Source organism: Urocitellus parryii, chromosome 9 (assembly GCF_045843805.1).
Source record: "Urocitellus parryii isolate mUroPar1 chromosome 9, mUroPar1.hap1, whole genome shotgun sequence".
Lineage (NCBI taxonomy): Eukaryota > Metazoa > Chordata > Mammalia > Rodentia > Sciuridae > Urocitellus > Urocitellus parryii.
Genome location: NC_135539.1, coordinates 35,973,603 through 35,990,673, shown reverse-complemented (window position 1 = coordinate 35,990,673; position 17,071 = coordinate 35,973,603). Strand labels below are relative to the sequence as shown.

The following is a 17,071-nucleotide window of genomic DNA, read 5'->3' as shown; positions in this document are numbered from 1 at the left end:
CCATTGAAAGGTCAGGAAGCTTCAGTTCCCTCAAGAGTTCTGGGGTATCCTGCTGTATTAGCAGATGCCAATTAGCTGTTATGTGCTTGGGGGATCTGATACCTTGGTTTTATGGAGTGCTGTTTCAAAGGCCCCTTCTGTTCTTGAAATGTGGGGCTTACTGACCAGTGAGGCTGCTTTGTGGCAGCCTCCTCATGGGAGGAGAGGGGAGGTTGATTTTACCCAAAATATAGAGATCTAGGTCTCTTTTTTGAAGGGATGGTCAAATTATTTATTGAGATTTAATTCATATTCACAAGATTCACTCTTTCAAAGTATACAATTCTATCTTGTAAAATAAAAATGCAACCTCTATAGAGTCTGTAGATTTTATGTCCATTTGTATACTTGGTATTCCTTATGGTATTTAGAACTTTGTTTTTTATAACTAGGGTTCAGCAAGTATTTATTAGTTGATCATTGTTGAGCATTTTTGCACATATTTCTAATACAGTGTTCAATTCGGTGAATTTTTAAGAACTGTATTAACAAGGCCGTGTAACCGTCCCCACTATCTGATTCCAGGATGGGGTGTCTGACTTTGGAAGTCTTTTAAAATGCAGTTGCTTGAAGGGTGCACATGTGATCTCAGTAACTTGGGAGGCTGAGACAGGAGTATCGCAAGTTTGAGGACTGCCTCAGGAATTCAGTGAGAAAAATACAAATGAAAAATAAAAGTGGGCGGGGTGGTGCATACCTGTAATCCTAGTGGCTCATAAGGCTGAGGCAGGAGGATTGCGACTTCAAAGCCAGCCTCACCCAAAGCAAGGTGCTAAGAAACCAAGTGAGACCTTGTCTCTAAAATACAAAATAGTGCGGGGATGTGGCTCAGTGGCCAAGTGCCCCTGAGTTCAATCCCTGGTACCCCTCCTCACCCCCCAAAAACATAGGGCTGGGGATGTGGCTCAGTGGTCAAGTGCTCCTGAATTCAATCCTTGGTACCCTGCCCCCCCAAAATAAATAAAATAAATAGGGCTGGGAGTGTAGCTCAGGTAAAGCCTCCCAGGGTTCCATTCCTAGTACCCCTTTTCCCCAAATGCAATTGTCCAACACTGCACCACTTTTCAAGAACTAGGGCTCTTTTGTTTTTTTTCTATATATTAATTTTAATTACTTTGAAACAACATAATTTTTGTACCAAAGAAGCACCCATTATAATTGCTAAATTGTAACACCAGCGTTTTATGTATCTGATCCAGCTGTACAAAACTGATCAATTTTCTTTTCTTTTTTTGAAATAGGGGTGTCCCTTTGTTGCCCAGCTATTCTCAAACTTTTGGACTCAAGGGATCCTCCTGTCCACCACACCTGGCTTCTTTTTTTTTTTTTGGACTAAGCTGAAGTAGAAATTCCAAAGATAAAAGAGAAGCTTAAAGGTCATGTTTACTAGCTAGCACCATAATTCTAGTGTTAGAATCTTTCCAGCAACTTAAAGAAGGATGTGGAAGAGGTGAGGTTAGGGGGATCCAATGGGTAGTTCTTAATTTGTGCCCCTGTTTGTGCCCCAGGGCAACATAGGGTCTAGCAAAGAAGAGTCTCTAGGGCTGGAGATGAAAGCAAAAGCTCTGGGAACAGAAGGTAAAGTAAAGGAAGCTCCTCTGAACCTCAGAATCCGTGCATCCAGGGGGCACGCTGGAGTTGCTCCTGAACTGGGGGGTTTCTTCTTGCCAATTAGCTGTTATGTGCTTGGGGGATCTGATACCTTGGTTTTATGGAGTGCTGTTTCAAAGGCTCCTTCTGTTCTTGAAGTGTGGGGCTTACTGACCAGTGAGGCTGCTTTGTGGCAGCCTCCTCATGGGAGGAGAGGGGAGGTTGATTTTACCCAAAATATAGAGATCTAGGTCTCTTTTTTGAAGGGATGGTCAAAACTACAGTAAAATCTTTTTTTTGGTTTTGTTGTTGGTACTAGAGATTGAATCCAGGGATCTCTACCACTGAGCCACATCCCTAGTACTTTTTATTTTTTATTTTGAGATATGGTCTTACTTATTTGTTGGTGGTCTTGCTAAGTTGCTGAGACTGGCCTTGAACTTGTGATCCTCCTGCCTCAGCTTCTAGAATCACTGGGATTACAAACATGTACCACAACATCTGGTGCAATCATAGGTCCTTTTTTGGTACTGGGGATTCAACCCAAAGGCACTTAACCACTGAGCCACATCCCCAGCCCTGTTTTGTATTTTATTTAGAGACAGGTCTCAACTGAGTTGCTCAGTGCCTCACTTTTGATCAGGCTGACTTTGAACTCGAGATCCTCCTGCCTCAGGCTCCTGAGCTCTAGAAATACAGGTATTTACCACCATGCAGAGCCCTTTCTGTGTTTTGAGACAGGATCTTACTAAATTGCTTAGGGCCTTGCTAAGTTGCTAAGTCTGGCCTGGAATTTGCAGTTCTCCTGTTTCAGCCTCCTGAGCTGCCGGATTATTGGTGTGTGCCACCATGTCTGGCCATATGGGTCCTTTTGTAATTCTCCAGGTTTTTAGCCAGGTTTGGCATGCCATCTTAGTTCTGAGTCAGATCCATTTCAACCATGTTGCCAGAAGCAAATTTAAAGCCATTCGTGGTGGTGCACCCCTATAATCCCAGAAATTTGGGGTATTGAGGCAGGAGGATCACAAATTTGAGGCCAGCCTCAGCAACTTAGTGAAACACTGTCTCAAATTAAAAAAATAAAAAGGACTAGGGTTAACGTGCCCCTAGATTCCATCCCCAGTACAAAAAAAAAAAAAAAAAAGTAAGTCCAAGCAGGAACTAGAGTATGATGTTGGGTGGGGATGGTAGGATGGTAAGGAGGGCATAAAGGAGTAGGCTCTGCCTTCATTTAATAGCACTTCAAATGATTCTGCAGCAGGTGACCCTGTGCCTCATCTGGTTCCGTGCCTCTTTCTCCTGGGCATTAAAAAATTCCCATTCAGTTGGGTGTGGTGGTGCATACCATAATCCCAGTGATTCCAGAGGCTGAGGCAGGAGGATTGAAAGGATTGAAGCGAGGGCATTTAGTGATGCCCTAAGCAACTTAGACCCTGTCTCAAAATAAAAAATAAAAAGGGCTAGAGATGTAGCTCGATGGTAAAGTGCCAAAAAAAAAAAAAAAAAGAAAAAGAAAAATCCCTGTTCAAGATGGGCTGGTGTGGAGGTGCAGGCTTGCAGTCCCAAGGACTCAGGAGGCTGAGATGGGAGGATCACTTGAGCCCGGCCTGGGCAACATGGTGAGGCCCTGCCTAAACTGCAGTAAAATCCCTGTTCCAGGAGTGGTTACTGGTGTAGTGGAGAAGCTATCACAAATTCCAGGCCAGCCACAGCATTTAGTCAGTAACTTAGTGAAACCCTGCTTCAGGATAAAAATTAAAAAGGACTGGGATGTGGGCTGGGGTTGTGGCTCAGCGGTAAAGCACTCGCCTAGCATGTGTGAGGCCCTGGTTTCGATCTTCATCACTACATATAAATAAATAAAATAAATGTATTGTGTCCAACTACAACTAAAAAATAAATATTAAAAAAAAAAAGGACTGGGATGTAGCCTACTGGTATAGTACCCCTGGGTTTGATCCTCAGTACCAAAAAAGAGTTCAGTTAGTAGATTTCCCCACCCCCCTATGGTGCTGGGGATTGAACCCAGGGCCTTGGGCATGTAAGGCAAGCTCTACCAACTGAGCTTATATCCCCAGCCCCACAGTTCTTAATTTGTGAAATAAAACATGCACAAGACCTTGAGTTAAATCCCCAGCACCACAAAACAAACAAACAAACAAATTGTGGGAGCCCATTCTTCTGTCCAGGTCCACACCCTTAGGGTCTTGCCTGTCCTAAGCTTCCTTTCTTGAGTGCATGGTGTGTTAATTTAGAGAAGTTGTCTCAGGAAGCCTGAGTTTGGACCAGGCTGTTGCAAACCCAGCAGCTACTTCCCAGGATGGGAGTGTTATGAACTGCTACCCAATGGTTTCTCCTCTCATCTAGGTGCATTAGTGCTGCTGCAGAATGTGGATGCTGTCCCCACAAGAAGCCTGAGGGGTCATGCTGTGGACTAACAGGCTACATCTTTTACTTGGGGTACAGTGTATGGGAAAGATGATCTGTGGAATGTGCTGGGGCTGGTTGGAGGGAGTGGATTGCATTCCTGTGTGCTCATGAGCACTGTTTATTTTGGATACTGGGGATTGGACCAAGGGGCCTTAACTGAGTCCCATCTCCAGCCCTATTTTATTTAGAGACAGGGTCTTGCTGAGTTGCTTAGGGCCTTGCTGAGTTGCTGAGGTTTTCTTTGAACTCACAATCCTCCTGTCTCTGCCTCCGGAGCTGTTGGGATTATAAGCATGTGCCACTGTGCCTGGCATCATTTGAATTTCTGTGATTTCTAGGTGGCTTTAAGAAAAATTCAGGGAGATGGGGATGTGGCTCAGTTAAGAGCACTTGCCTAGTATGTTCAAGACCTTGGCTTCTATCCACAACACTGCAAAAAGAAAGAAAGAAAGAGATTAACTATAGTAGTATACCTGTAGGAATCTCATGATGCTGGCTTCCCCCCACCCACTACTAGGGTTTGAATCCAGGGGCACTCTACCACTAAGCCATATCCTCAGGCCTTTATTAGTTTTTAAAATTTTGAGAGAGGATTTTACTAAGACTGGCTTTGAACTCAGCTATCTTCCTGCCTCAGCCTTCTTACTCAGGATTACAGGTGTGAGTTACCACGCCCAGCATTTTTTGGTTATTTATTTATTTACTTATTTTTAACAATGCTGGGGATCAAATACACAGCTGGTCAAGTGCTCTGCTCCGAGCTGCTGAGGATTTTGTGATTTGTCCCTGTTCCCATCTCCCCATGTGAGCTTGCTGTGGCATTCTTACTTGAATAAGTCTATAAATTGGGTTTCAGGATGGGGGAGTCTTGTTATCTCACAGCTCCTCCCTCTTCAGCTTTGGCCCTCTCTGGAGTCCTCTTTGCTGATAGAGATTGTCCCTGCCTCAGGTGCCTGATCGGGGAATCTGGTCCTTTTCTTTTCCTTTTGGCTGAGGACCCTTTGAACCAGAGCCTTGTATGTGCCAGGTAAACCCTCTAACACTGGGGTTACACCCCCAGCAGGGAATCTGAGTTTTTAAGAGGTGCCTGGGTGATCCCCATGACTGGTCTCCAGGAAATACTGTGCTGAGGGAAAGTCACTTGTGATTGGAAACAGTAGGCCCAGAATACGACCTGGAACATCAGTAGGCTTGAATTGATGGCTATCATCTACCCTTGTCACAGTGGAGGTGGGAAGACGGCCCAGGGAAAGGCTCCTCTGTCTGCTGCTTCCTGATGGAGGGAAGGTGGAAGGCCTTATCCTGTCTTGATGAGTCCTTGAACTTTTGACCTTTGTGGTAGATGCCCTTCTGTACAGATTGTGTCCTTTGGTGTCCATTGTGGCTTCCCTTTCCAGAGGATGGGGGATTCTTCTTTGTTTGTAGGGAAGCTCAGGTGGGAGACCCTCTGGGACACCTCTGGGGCCTGGGGAGGGCTGGGCGGGAGGTGGGGGATGGCACAGTTAGTTCCAGGGGAGCCGGCCCCAATGCGGGGTGTGCAGTCAGGCTCTTCCTCCATGGGCTTCACGGTTGCCATGGCAGCAGCTGAGCTTTCACAAACTCAAGGCTTCCCTCCCTACAGATGTGTGCAGGAAGCAGAGTGGAAGAAGGCGGACTGCAGATGAAGGTTTGCGTAGACACAATTCCTGGAAAAGGCAGCAGAAGGGATGGTGGTGGGCGCTCTGCTGGGAGTGGTCATTAGGGAGGGGGCCCTCAGCATTGGGAAGGGAAGGACCGTGCTCCCCTTAAGCACTCCTTTGTCCTTCATTTGGGAATTTCCTGTCACATTAGCAGAGGCTCAGCCCCCCTCCCTCCTAGTTGTACAGATCAGACAAGATTGGGCGTGTTCAGGGTGGTGTTGCCTTAGATGCTAGCTGGTTGTACAAATCCAAAAGGCCTTGAGCATTTGGACCACAGCCCCAGATTAGGGAAGAAAACCTTGTAGTTTGCCAGGTGTTTATAGCAAAGCAAAATGAAATGTGTGGATATCTTTTGGAGCTACCAAGATGAGTTTCTAACCAAGAAGTTTGAAAATTGGAGATAAGTTGTGCCCTCTTTATTATTTATTACTGTAAGATTTTAAATGTCATTAGTCTAGCCAGGCACAGGGATGCATGCCTGTAGCCCTGCCTACTTGGGAGGCTGAGGCAGGAGGATCTCTTCAGCCAAGGAGTTTGGCAATACAGCAAGACCTTGGGCAACAATAGCAAGACCCCCATGTCAAAATTAAAAAGTTAATAAAATAAAAACATGATTTATTCATCTAGTAGATGCTGTTTTTTGGACTTGTATGTTTCTTTTTCAGTGATGGTTCCTCTGTTTTTACATACCCTAGTGATCATGCTCCCACAAGCCCTGTGGCAGGCATTCTGAGGACATGATATGCAGTGTCTCCTGTGGTCACCACAGCCTCTTGTGAGATTTAGATACTAGTGTCCTCTGTAGTCTTCTTGACAGTTCTCCTGGCCTAGGATCTGTAAGGGTAGAGCTTGACATCAGAGACTGGAGTTAGTAGCTTTCATCAGTGGGTCTAGGTGACTGGTCACATCCTTGAGTATAAAATATTTGAGAGTTGACTAGATGACACCATTAGTGGAAAAAATCTCCTAAACACAGTGAACTTCTTTCTAATCTTTGATCCTGGTTTGCAGATCTAAAAGGGTTTTTTTTGAAGAATATCATTAGTTCTTTGCTCCACAGTTATTTGGTTAAAGCACCTGCTTTTTCATGGATGGGGGAGGGGTGCTTCTTTGGGCTCTTCTCCTTAGTTGGGAAGGGCAGGCTGATAGTCACCCTTGGGGATCCTGTAGAAATTTGGTGTCCTCCTTATTTTTAGGACGTGTCCACTGAGGATGATGTGCCCCCAGCAGCTGCTGACGTGGCAGGTGGCGCCCACCTGCTGGGGTTTTCTGATGAGATCCTGCTGCACATCCTGAGCCACGTCCCTAGTATAGACCTGGTTCTGAATGTCCGTCATACCTGCCGGAAGCTCGCAGCCCTGTGTCTTGATAAGAGCCTTGTCCACACCGTGTTGCTGCAGAAGGACTATCAGGTGAGGTGGGCATTGGGCAGGAAGTTGGAAACAGCCGAGGTGTTGGTCTTTGAGTGCTGGCAGGGCCCTGTGCAGTTGGGAATTCCACCTCTCAATTAACGCAATCTCCAGCACGCATTAAGTGACAGAAGCCAGGGCAGAAAAATGTGGGAGGTAGGAGGCCTGCCTCCCATAGGACCCAGGAGTGGACCTGCTAGGTGCCGGGGTGGTGCTGGAAGTCTGTGAAGTTGAACATGCAGCTCTGGAGGTGCAGGGTGTCACTGTGACACCCTCAGTAGTGCGAGGGAGTTGTAGTTACTTGTTAAAATTTCAGGGAAATCCCTGTGCTCTCCTGCTGAATGTAGGCTCACCTGGGCGGGTCCAGGGCAAGAGACATGGCCACACCCAGACCATCTCACTGCACTGCAGCTGGAGGCCTTCTCCCCAGATGGGACTCGTGCCTTTTTTTTTTTTTTTTTTGGTGGGGTTCAGGATGGAACCTGGAGCCTTGTGCGTGCTCAGCACGTGCTCTCCTTTTTTTGGGGGGGAGTACTGAAAATTGAATCCAGGGGCACTTTGCCACTGAGCTGTATCCCCAACTCTTTTCTTTTTTTATTGTGAGACAGGGTTTCATTAAGTAGCTTAGGGCTTGCTAGGTTACGGAAGCTGACCTTGAACATGTGATCCTTCTGCCTCAGCCTCCCAAGTTGCTGGGATTATAGGTATATGCCACCATATCTGGCTCCCTGATTTTTTTTCCAAAACAGTTTTATTGATATATGGTTTTAACATACAATCTATTCATTTATTTAAAATGTGCAGTTTAATGTTTTTTTGTATGTTACATTATTAATTTTGTTGAGTTGTGGCAAAATGTATGTAATGTAACGAGGTGCAGTGGCACACACCTGTAGTCCCACCTGTTTAGAAGGCTAAGGCAGGAGGATCACTTCAGCCACCCTGGACAACAGAGCAAGATGCCCCCCTGCCTCAAAACAGAGTGTAAGATTTGTCATTTTGATCATTTTAAAATTTTGATTTAAAATCTATAAAGTTTACAATTTTAATCTCTCTCTCCTTTTTTTTTTTCTTGGTGATGGGGCCTTGTTTTATGCCCAGGCTGGTCTCAAGCTCCTGGGCTCAAACGATCCTCCCATTGTAGACTCCTGTGCAGGTTTTGACTTTTTTTATTTTTGGTGCTGGGGATTGAACCCAGGGCCTGGCATATGATTGGCAAGTGCTGTGCCACTGAATTACACCTCTAGCCCTTTTATTCAAAATAGGGTTTCACCAAATTGCTCAGGTTTGGGATCCTTCTGCTTCATTCATCCCCTTGAGTCGCTGAGATTCTGTATGTTTGAATCTTTTATTGTTGTTGTTTTTTCCTTTCTTTGGGTACCGGGGATTGAACTCAGAGGCACTTGGCCTCTGAGCCACATCCCCAGCCCTGTTTTGTGTTTTATTTAGAGACAGGGTCTCACTGAGTTGCTTAGCACCTCGCTGTTGCTGAGGCTGGCTTCGAATTCATGATCTTCCTGTTTCAGCCTCCCCAGCTGCTGGGATTACAGATGTACACCACTGCACCCAGCCTGAATCATTTTAAAATGTATAATCCAGTGGCATCAAGTATACTTGCAGCCTGTTCAACCATCACTACTACTACCCACCTCCAGAATTTTTTCATCATTGTAAACAGAAACTTTGGAACTATTAATAATAGCTTTTTGTCCCCCTTTTCTTAGCCTGTTAACCTTTTAGCCTACTTTCTGTTTCTGAATTTGCCAGTTGTAGTTTTTTTTTTTTTTTTTTTTTGGTGCTGGGGATTGAACCTAGGGCCTTGTGCATGGAAGGCAAGCACTCTACCAACTGAGCTACATCCCCAGCCCTGCCTGTTGTAGTTATTTCACATAAATGGAATCATATAAGAGTTGAGCTTTTGTGTGAGGCTTCTCTCACTCAGCATGTCCTTAAGGTTTATCTATATTGTAGCATGTGTGAGAACTTCATTCCTTTTTATGGCTGAGTAATATTCCATTACATGGATAGACCACACCTTGTGCATCTTTCCTTTGTTGGTAGTCATTTGGTTGTTTCCATGTGTTGGCTGTCGTGGTATGTGGTGCGACAAACTTACTGTGCAGGTGTCGGTTGGTTTCCCTGCTCCTTGGGTATATAGCTAGGTGTGCAGGTGCTCAATCGTGGTAATTCTATGTTTAGTTTTTAGCAAAGTGCTTTCTACAGTGGCTGTACCACTTTCCATTCCCATGAATCTGGGGTCTCCTGACTACTGGCTTGCAGCAGGAGAGTTTGTAGGGAGGGGCAGGTAACTTCTCTTCCAGTCTGAAGCAGAGGGCCTCCACCGGACCCCCATGGCTCTCTGACGTTGTGGGGAGTGTGCACCAAGGGGCCAAGGAAGCACTTGGGTGCCTTCAGCCCCTTTCCTTCTTTTCCTGCCCATCCCTGTCCTGCAGGCCAGTGAGGACAAGGTGAAGCAGCTGGTGAAGGAGATTGGCCAGGAGATCCAGCAGCTGAACATGGCCGGCTGCTACTGGCTTTCGGGTTCCACCATTGAGCACGTGGCCCGCTGCCGTGGCCTGGTGAAAGTGAACCTCTCGGGCTGCCACCTGACCTCTCTGCGCCTCTCCAAGGTGCTCTCGGCCCTGCAGCATCTACGCTCATTGGCCATTGATGTGAGCCCCGGCTTCGATGCCAGTCAGCTGAGCAGTGAATGCAAGGCCACACTGAGCCGGGTGCGGGAACTCAAGCAGACGCTATTCACGCCCTCCTATGGCGTGGTCCCGTGCTGCGCCAGTCTCCAGAAGCTGCTTCTCTATTTTGAGATCCTGGACCGCACCCGCGAGGGCGCTGTCCTCTCAGGCCAGCTCATGGTGGGCCAGAGCAACGTGCCCCACTACCAAAACCTGCGCGTCTTCTACGCTCGCCTGGCCCCTGGCTATATCAACCAAGAGGTGGTGCGGCTGTATCTGGCAGTGCTCAGCGATCGCACACCCGAGAACCTGCATGCCTTTCTCATCTCTGTCCCTGGCAGCTTCGCAGAGAGCGGAGCCACCAAGAATCTCCTGGACTCCATGGCCCGAAATGTGGCCCTGGACGCCCTGCAGCTGCCCAAGTCCTGGCTGAATGGCTCCTCACTCCTCCAGCATATGAAGTTCAACAATCCCTTTTACTTTAGCTTCAGCCGGTGCACACTGTCTGGTGGCCACCTGATCCAGCGGGTCATCAATGGCGGGAAGGACCTCCGCAGCCTGGCTAGCCTGAACCTCAGTGGCTGCGTGCACTGTCTGTCCCCCGATTCCCTGCTGCGCAAGGCAGAGGATGCTATCGACAGCAGTATCTTGGAGACGTTGGTGGCAGCCTGCTGCAACCTGAGGCACCTGAACCTCTCAGCAGCACACCACCACAGTGCTGAGGGCCCAGGCGGCCACCTCTGTCAGCTCCTGGCCCGGCTACGCCACCTGCGCTCCCTGTCCCTGCCTGTGTGCTCTGTTGCGGATGCAGCAGCCTGGGCTGACCGTGTGCCTGTGCAGCCGGTGATGCGTGCTGTGCCCCGTGGCTTTGGCAAGAAGGTGCGCATAGGTGTGCAGACCTGCCCCAGCCCCTTCTTGGGCCAGGCAGCCCCCCAGCCTTCCTCTGTGTTCTGGTCTCTTCTGAAGAACCTACCCTTTCTGGAGCACCTCGAGCTGATCGGGTCCAACTTTTCCTCAGCCATGCCGCGCAATGAGCCTGCTATCCGCAATTCCCTCCCACCCTGTAGCCGGGCACAGAACGTTGGGGACTCGGAAGTGGCTGCCATTGGCCAATTGGCCTTCCTGCGGCATCTGACACTGGCCCAGCTGCCGGGGATCCTGACCGGTTCTGGGCTGGTCAGCATCGGCTTGCAGTGCCAGCAGCTGCAGTCCCTCTCGCTGGCCAACCTGGGCATGATGGGGAAGGTGGTCTACATGCCTGCCCTCTCGGACATGCTGAAGCACTGCAGGCGGTTAAAGGACCTCAGGTGAGGGGCCCTCGGCACCTCTGTGTCCTCTTCTGGCTCTTTGGAGGCCTTAGAGGCTGGTGAGAGGGAGCAAGGCAGCTCAACTGCAGGCTTGCAGCCAGGCTGCCAAGAGCACACTTGGAGGTTCCCATAGAGGCCTGTCCCTGGGCTCAGAGCTTGCACACAGTGCAGGGCTCAGGAGGCTCTGTGCAGTAGCAGTCTAGCAGAGCCTCTTGGTGCTGGGGGCAGAGGTCTCTGCACTTAATGTCGTAGTCATTATTGAGTGATAGCCCCATGTGGGCTGCCTTGTGCACCACCTTATCCAACCCTCATGGCTGTCCTGCTGGGTGGGTAAGATTGTCCTCATCCATATGAACCACTAAGTCAGAGGACCAGGATTTGAATCTGAGGCCTTCTACCCAACTCTGTGATTCTTGGAGGATGTGTAATGGTTAGCTAGGGCCTGTGGGGTCAGGTCTTCTGGGGTGGTTGGCAGCATTTGTGGAAGCCCCAGATATTTGAAAATTCCCCCAAATTTATAGCAGCCAGGACCCTGCAGGGAGGTTGGAGAAGATGAGGCGGGTGAGGGCTGCGTGCAGGTGAGGTGTTAAGAGACGTTGGCCAGGGGAGGGGGCCTACTAGCATCCCCCACAGACTAGAGGGGCACAGAATGGAGACAGTAGAGATTAACTCAGAAGCAGGACAGTCTCTAGGTGGAGGCCTGGGATAGAGTGGCAGGACCAGGCCAGGAGAATGTGGGGAGGTAGAAGCCATAGGCCTCAGACTCACCTGAGGCCCTACGGGGCCGACTGGCACTTCTGGAGCCACCTGGAGTGCACCCACTCTGAGCAGAGCTATGGAGCAAAGGCGCTCTTGTGACAGTTATTGATTTTTTTTTAATTTACTTATTTTTTATTTGTTGACTTCTTTTATTGACTTATTTATTTTTTGACTTTTTCTTCTTCAATTGTTTGTTAGTTTTATTTTGTGTTCTACATCCTGTTACTTAAAGGATAAGAATTTGTTATCTTAAGACCTATTCGAAAATCTCAGCAGGTCTGATTTTGAAAAATCACCCAAAATGTGAAGGTAGCAAATCTAGTTGTATGAGGCCAAGAGGAGGGGGCAGGGCATAGGTAAATCAGAGGGTCCCTCTGCAAGTCTTCAGCTGCTGGGATGGGCAGGTGCAGGCAGCATGGGGCCATAGAGCCACGTCTTAGCCCATGTGTCATTGTCCCTAGAACAGTGTGCGCTTTTTACTTCGTATCTTTGCTAAGGGCCAGGCATCCAGCTGGTCATTCCCACAGTTGTCCCTGGAGGTTGGTGCCATGGAGGTCATTCCCACAGTTGTCCCTGGAGGTTGGTCCTGTAGCACAGCTGAGGCCGAAGTGCTGAGCTGAGTCTCTTCTTACCACCAGTCAAAAGCCAGAGCTTGACTCAGGCCCTCACAGGGGAGACAGGGTGTCCATCGTAGACCTCTGCTCTCTGATTGCTCTGCTTGGTGAGATGTGAGCAGAAGCCGCAGGCGCTGTGCTGCTCCTGTCCTCTGCTTTCAGAACAGCCTAGCCAGTGCTCCCCACCCTGTCCTCTGAGTTCAGCCACACTGAGGCTGTGTGTATCCCTGTGGAGTGAGAACCCAGGGCTGGGCCTGGGCCTTCCAGATGGCAGCGCAGGTTGCTCTGAGAGTGCATATGGCTGGGCCTCAGCTTGCAGACGCCTGGCCCAGACCTGGCGGCGGGGCTGGTGCTCATGTTTGGGAATTGTGCATCTCAGGTGTGCTGACTCTGAGAACTCGGCTGTCAGGTTTCAGGCTCCTGTGGCTTAGAGTCGATGTTAATGTAGGTGTGGGTGTCCCCTTTTGCACTCAGGGAAAACATGGTGGCCAGGCACGTGCAGCTGTGCCCCCACAGTAGCCGACCCCTCCACCGCCTCTTGCCTTTGAGCCTTTTGGGCTTCCAAAAGGTGTGATGCCCTTCTCCTGTACATCTGCCCCTGTGGCCACCAGGCAGCCTGCCCTGTTTTCTTTCTACTTCATCTCTATCTAGTCTCCCACACTCGCTGGGTCTGAAACACCATGGCCTTGGCCTTCCTGCAGGAGCAGTGGCTCCTGTGGTCAGTGTGTGCCACGCAGAATACGTCCAGCAGATGGACCCCCCGATGGCGGCTGCTCTGCTACCTTTATTGCTTCTTGTGATTAGGTGTTGAACAGTCCCTGCAGTCAGGGGCCCTGGTGAGCTTTGGAGTTCTGAATTGGCCAGCTCAGAGCTGAGGTCTTCGTAGGTCTTGTTTTGCCTTCTGCCAGCCCATTAAACTGCATGCATTTTCTAACTGGATTGCAGCCAAGCTGTTTGGTCGTTATCAGGGAGTGTTTGATAAAAACAGAAACCAGCAAAAGTTAAGTCATTCCAAGGAGCCAGAGCCCTAAAAGGCAGAGAATGAAAAGTGACAGATTTTCCCCAACCTGCTTCCAGAGCGCTTCCTGACAGTGGTCAGTGAGGTCAGGCCCGGGGTGCAGCCTGGCCCCGAGCAGTTGCTGTGGGGTCCTCAGCACAGAGATGGCAGGTGGCCATAGGGCTTGAACCCGTAGACTCAACCAGGGTGGGGGGCCCCTGGTGAGAACTGCTCAGAAAGACGGGGAAGAAACAGCAGAGAACACTGAGGAAGCACATGAGGGGGACACATTGCCCAGGGGAGCAGCTGCCGTGGTGCAGCTGTGCCTCTGAGCTCATGTGACAACTGCCAGTGCTTCTCACCTGCTTGCAGTTAATGACCCCTTTGAGATCCTCAACAGCCTGAATATAGTTCGTCCCCACTTCACAGGTGGGAAAGGTAAGGCCCAGAGAGTTAGGGAACCTGCCCAGCTTCACAGCTGCTCTGCATGCAGCTGGAGTGATTCCTGCAGAGGCAGCAATGCCACAGTGGTCACAAGGGCCTGTGGTTGAATGTCTTCTCCAGGATCAGGGCTGTTGTGCAGCATGAGAGGTAGCACTGGGGATAAGTGTTTTTTGTTTGTTTCTGAGGTCCCAGGGATTGGAACCAGGGCCTCCTTGAATATGCTAGGAGAGTATGGTACCTCTGAGCTACATCCTCAGCCCTTTTGGTTTTTTGGTATGAGGATTGAACCCCAGGGGCACTTAACTACTGAGCCACAACCCCAGCCCTCAGTAAATTGCTTTGTGCCTCACTAAGTTGCTGACGCTGGCTTTGAACTTGCAATCCTTGTGCCTCAGCCCTCCCAAGCCACTGGGATCACAGTCATGTGCCACTGTGCCCACACAGCTCTCAGCCCCCCCTCCCTTTTTTGGCTGAGGATTGAACCCAAGGCCTTGTGCATGCAAGGCAAGCACTCTGCCAATTGAGCTATATCCCCAGCTCTCAGCCCCTTTTACTAGTTTCAAGATAGGGTCTTGCCGAGTTCCCCAGGCTGTCCTTGAACTTGTGATCCTCTTGCCTCAGCCTCCTGAGTAGCTGAGATTACAGACATGTGCCACTTCATCTGGCATAAACGCATTTTGTAGGCCACCCTGAGAACCTCACCGTGGCTCATAATGGCATCTCTATGCACAGACTCCAGTCTGTGCCCAGCAGTCGCAGAACCATGTCTGCTCTGAGCTGGGTACTGTCTGTTCAGAACAAACACCGGTTTCCGGCATGCAGCCAAGTGGCCCCGTTCCTCTGGATTCCTGCCTTCTGTGACAGGCAAGCCCAGGGAAGCTGCAGTGGGTGGAGCAGGTGGCGCCTGCTGGCCGTGGGCAGGAGCTGCACAGAGGAAATGGTGTTCTGGGCTCATGGGAGGCTGGCACAGGCTCCCGGGGCTGCTGGGCACCTGCATTTCCCAGGGGAATTTTTTCTGAGATGGCAACCCTTGGGATTCCAGACTGACCTGCTGGCTGCTGCTACTACTGTCCCCCCAGTATGAACATAAGCATTGTGCCAGCCTGGACTCCTGTTGGGAAGGAGGTGATGTGGGAACATGTTCTAACTACAGAACATGGCACACCTCCAAGGTGAGGGGGTCATGAGCAGGGCTCACAGGGGCACCTTCTTTCCCAGGACGTAGCAGGCCTTGCTTTGTGCTGGAGTATGGGTAGTGTTACCCCAGGTCACCTTGGGTTGCCTGGCCTTGGAACCAGGACAGCATCTGAGCAGGGGCAAGAGAACCATGCCAGTGTGGCCCCTGAATACCTTTATGGTCTAGTGCTGCCCCTCACTTCTCTGGAGTGGACCTTCTTGGGTCCTCAGAGCTATAGGGAGATTCAAGTCACCCCTCAGGAGGTGGGATTTGGAGGTCAGATCTTTTTGGCTGGAAAGGATCAGGACCACAGGCACCCTAAGATGAGGTCTGTCAGGAGAGAGACCTTTTCCTTACCCCTGCCTGACTCTGCACGTGCCAGTCTCCCACCTTAGGTCAGTTTTCCCAGCCACCCAGAGCGCCATAGAAATGCCACCTGCAGGCCCTGCCCACTATGCAGGCGAGGTGGGAAGGTGCAGATGTGTTGGCCCTGCTGTTAGGGGAGTGAGTGTGGACAGGACGCCCCCACTAGGCACATCCCTCCTGAACACCTGTGACAGTGACACTCAGAGCAAAGAATTTGAAAGAGGCTGCCCAGTTGAGAAGTTTCAAAAGTACACAAATGTTGGCAGGTAGACTAAGGGCTGGCAGCGCGGACCTACGTCGCCACCTAGTGGGCGAGGTTACAAATGCTGCCTGGCCTCTTGCGTGGGAGGGAAAAGCCCAAGTTGACTGCTACTGGGAGTCATCATGCCTCCGGGGTCTCTGCACCTTTCCCATTTACCTACTTTCAGATCTGCAGATGTTTATATATTTTTCTAGGGTATTATATATTTATACCCCTGGACCACCCTGGATGGCTTGGAGAACGGACTTAAGGTGGGGAACTGGCATGTGTACAGTCAGGCAGGGGGTGACTTAGGATATTTGTTTTTTGTAGTGGCGATTGAACCCAGGGGCACTCAACCACTGAGCCACATCCCAGCCTGATTTTGTATTTTATTTAAACAGGGTCTCACCGAGTCTCTCACTGAGGCTTTTTTTTTTTCCCCCCTGTGGTGTTGGGGATTGAACCCTGGGCCTTATGCTTGTGAGGCAAGCACTTTACCAACTGAGCTATATCCCCAGCCCTGAGGCTGGCTTTGAATTCATAATCCCCCTGCCTCAGCCTCTGGAGATTCTGGGATTACAGGCATGCACCACCATGCCTGGCTCAGGATTTTTTTTTAATATTAATTTTTTAGTTGTAGTTGGATACAATATCTTTAATTAATTTATTTTTATGTGGTGCTGAGTATCAAACCCAGGGCCTTGCCCATGCTAGGCGAGCGCTCTACCGCTGAGCCCCAACCCCAGCCCCTCAGGATTTGTTTTTTTAAAGATAAAACCAACATGCACAGCCCTGGGATTAATCCCTAGCACCCGCCCCCACCACACACACACAAATAGAACCAAAACCAAATAGTGTTCAGACATTTTCTCTAGAAAAATCAGCTCAAAATTCAAAATAAGAGTTCCACTTATTAGCTGTCTGGACTCCACTGACATAGGTTACCCATGTGTCCTTGGGGAAGGGGATGAGAAGCCACATGGCCACGTTCCTGGGCTGGGTAGGTGTTTGCTCTGTTTCTGGCTGTTGGGATTGGTCCTGTATCTCTGAGGACGACCCTGGTAGCATGGGACAAGGTTTTGTGGGGTGACAGAGCAGCCCTGCAGGGCTCCTTCAGCTGCACCTTTCCCATTTACCTACTTTCAGATCTGCAGAATCAGTCACCCCCTGAAGAACCTGCATTTCCCTCAAGCTCAGTGTCAGCAGCAGCACCTTACTCGTTTTCTAGGTGTTCAGTGGCTATGTAGGACCGGCTGGTGGCTCCATGCGGTGACTCTACTCAGAGATGGCCCTGCTCTTGGTAGTTGGGGCTTACTCTTATTTTTG

General features: G+C 49.7%; 1 protein-coding gene across 4 annotated transcripts in view; it reads left to right on the top strand.

Moving 5' to 3' along the window:
• Positions 1–17,071, top strand: part of Fbxl18 (F-box and leucine rich repeat protein 18) — a 40,754-nt gene that overhangs the window by 1,006 nt on the left and 22,677 nt on the right. For 2 of the 4 annotated variants that reach the window (XM_026407175.2, XM_026407173.2), the window contains exons 2-4: positions 3,997–4,089; positions 6,935–7,150; positions 9,601–11,144. In XM_026407175.2, coding sequence (XP_026262960.1) covers positions 4,054–4,089; positions 6,935–7,150; positions 9,601–11,144 — 1,796 coding nt within the window. In that variant the 5' untranslated portion in view covers positions 3,997–4,053. The remainder of the gene's footprint in view (positions 1–3,996; positions 4,090–6,934; positions 7,151–9,600; positions 11,145–17,071) is intronic. The other 2 variants (XM_026407174.2, XM_026407176.2) reach the window with 2 other exon arrangements.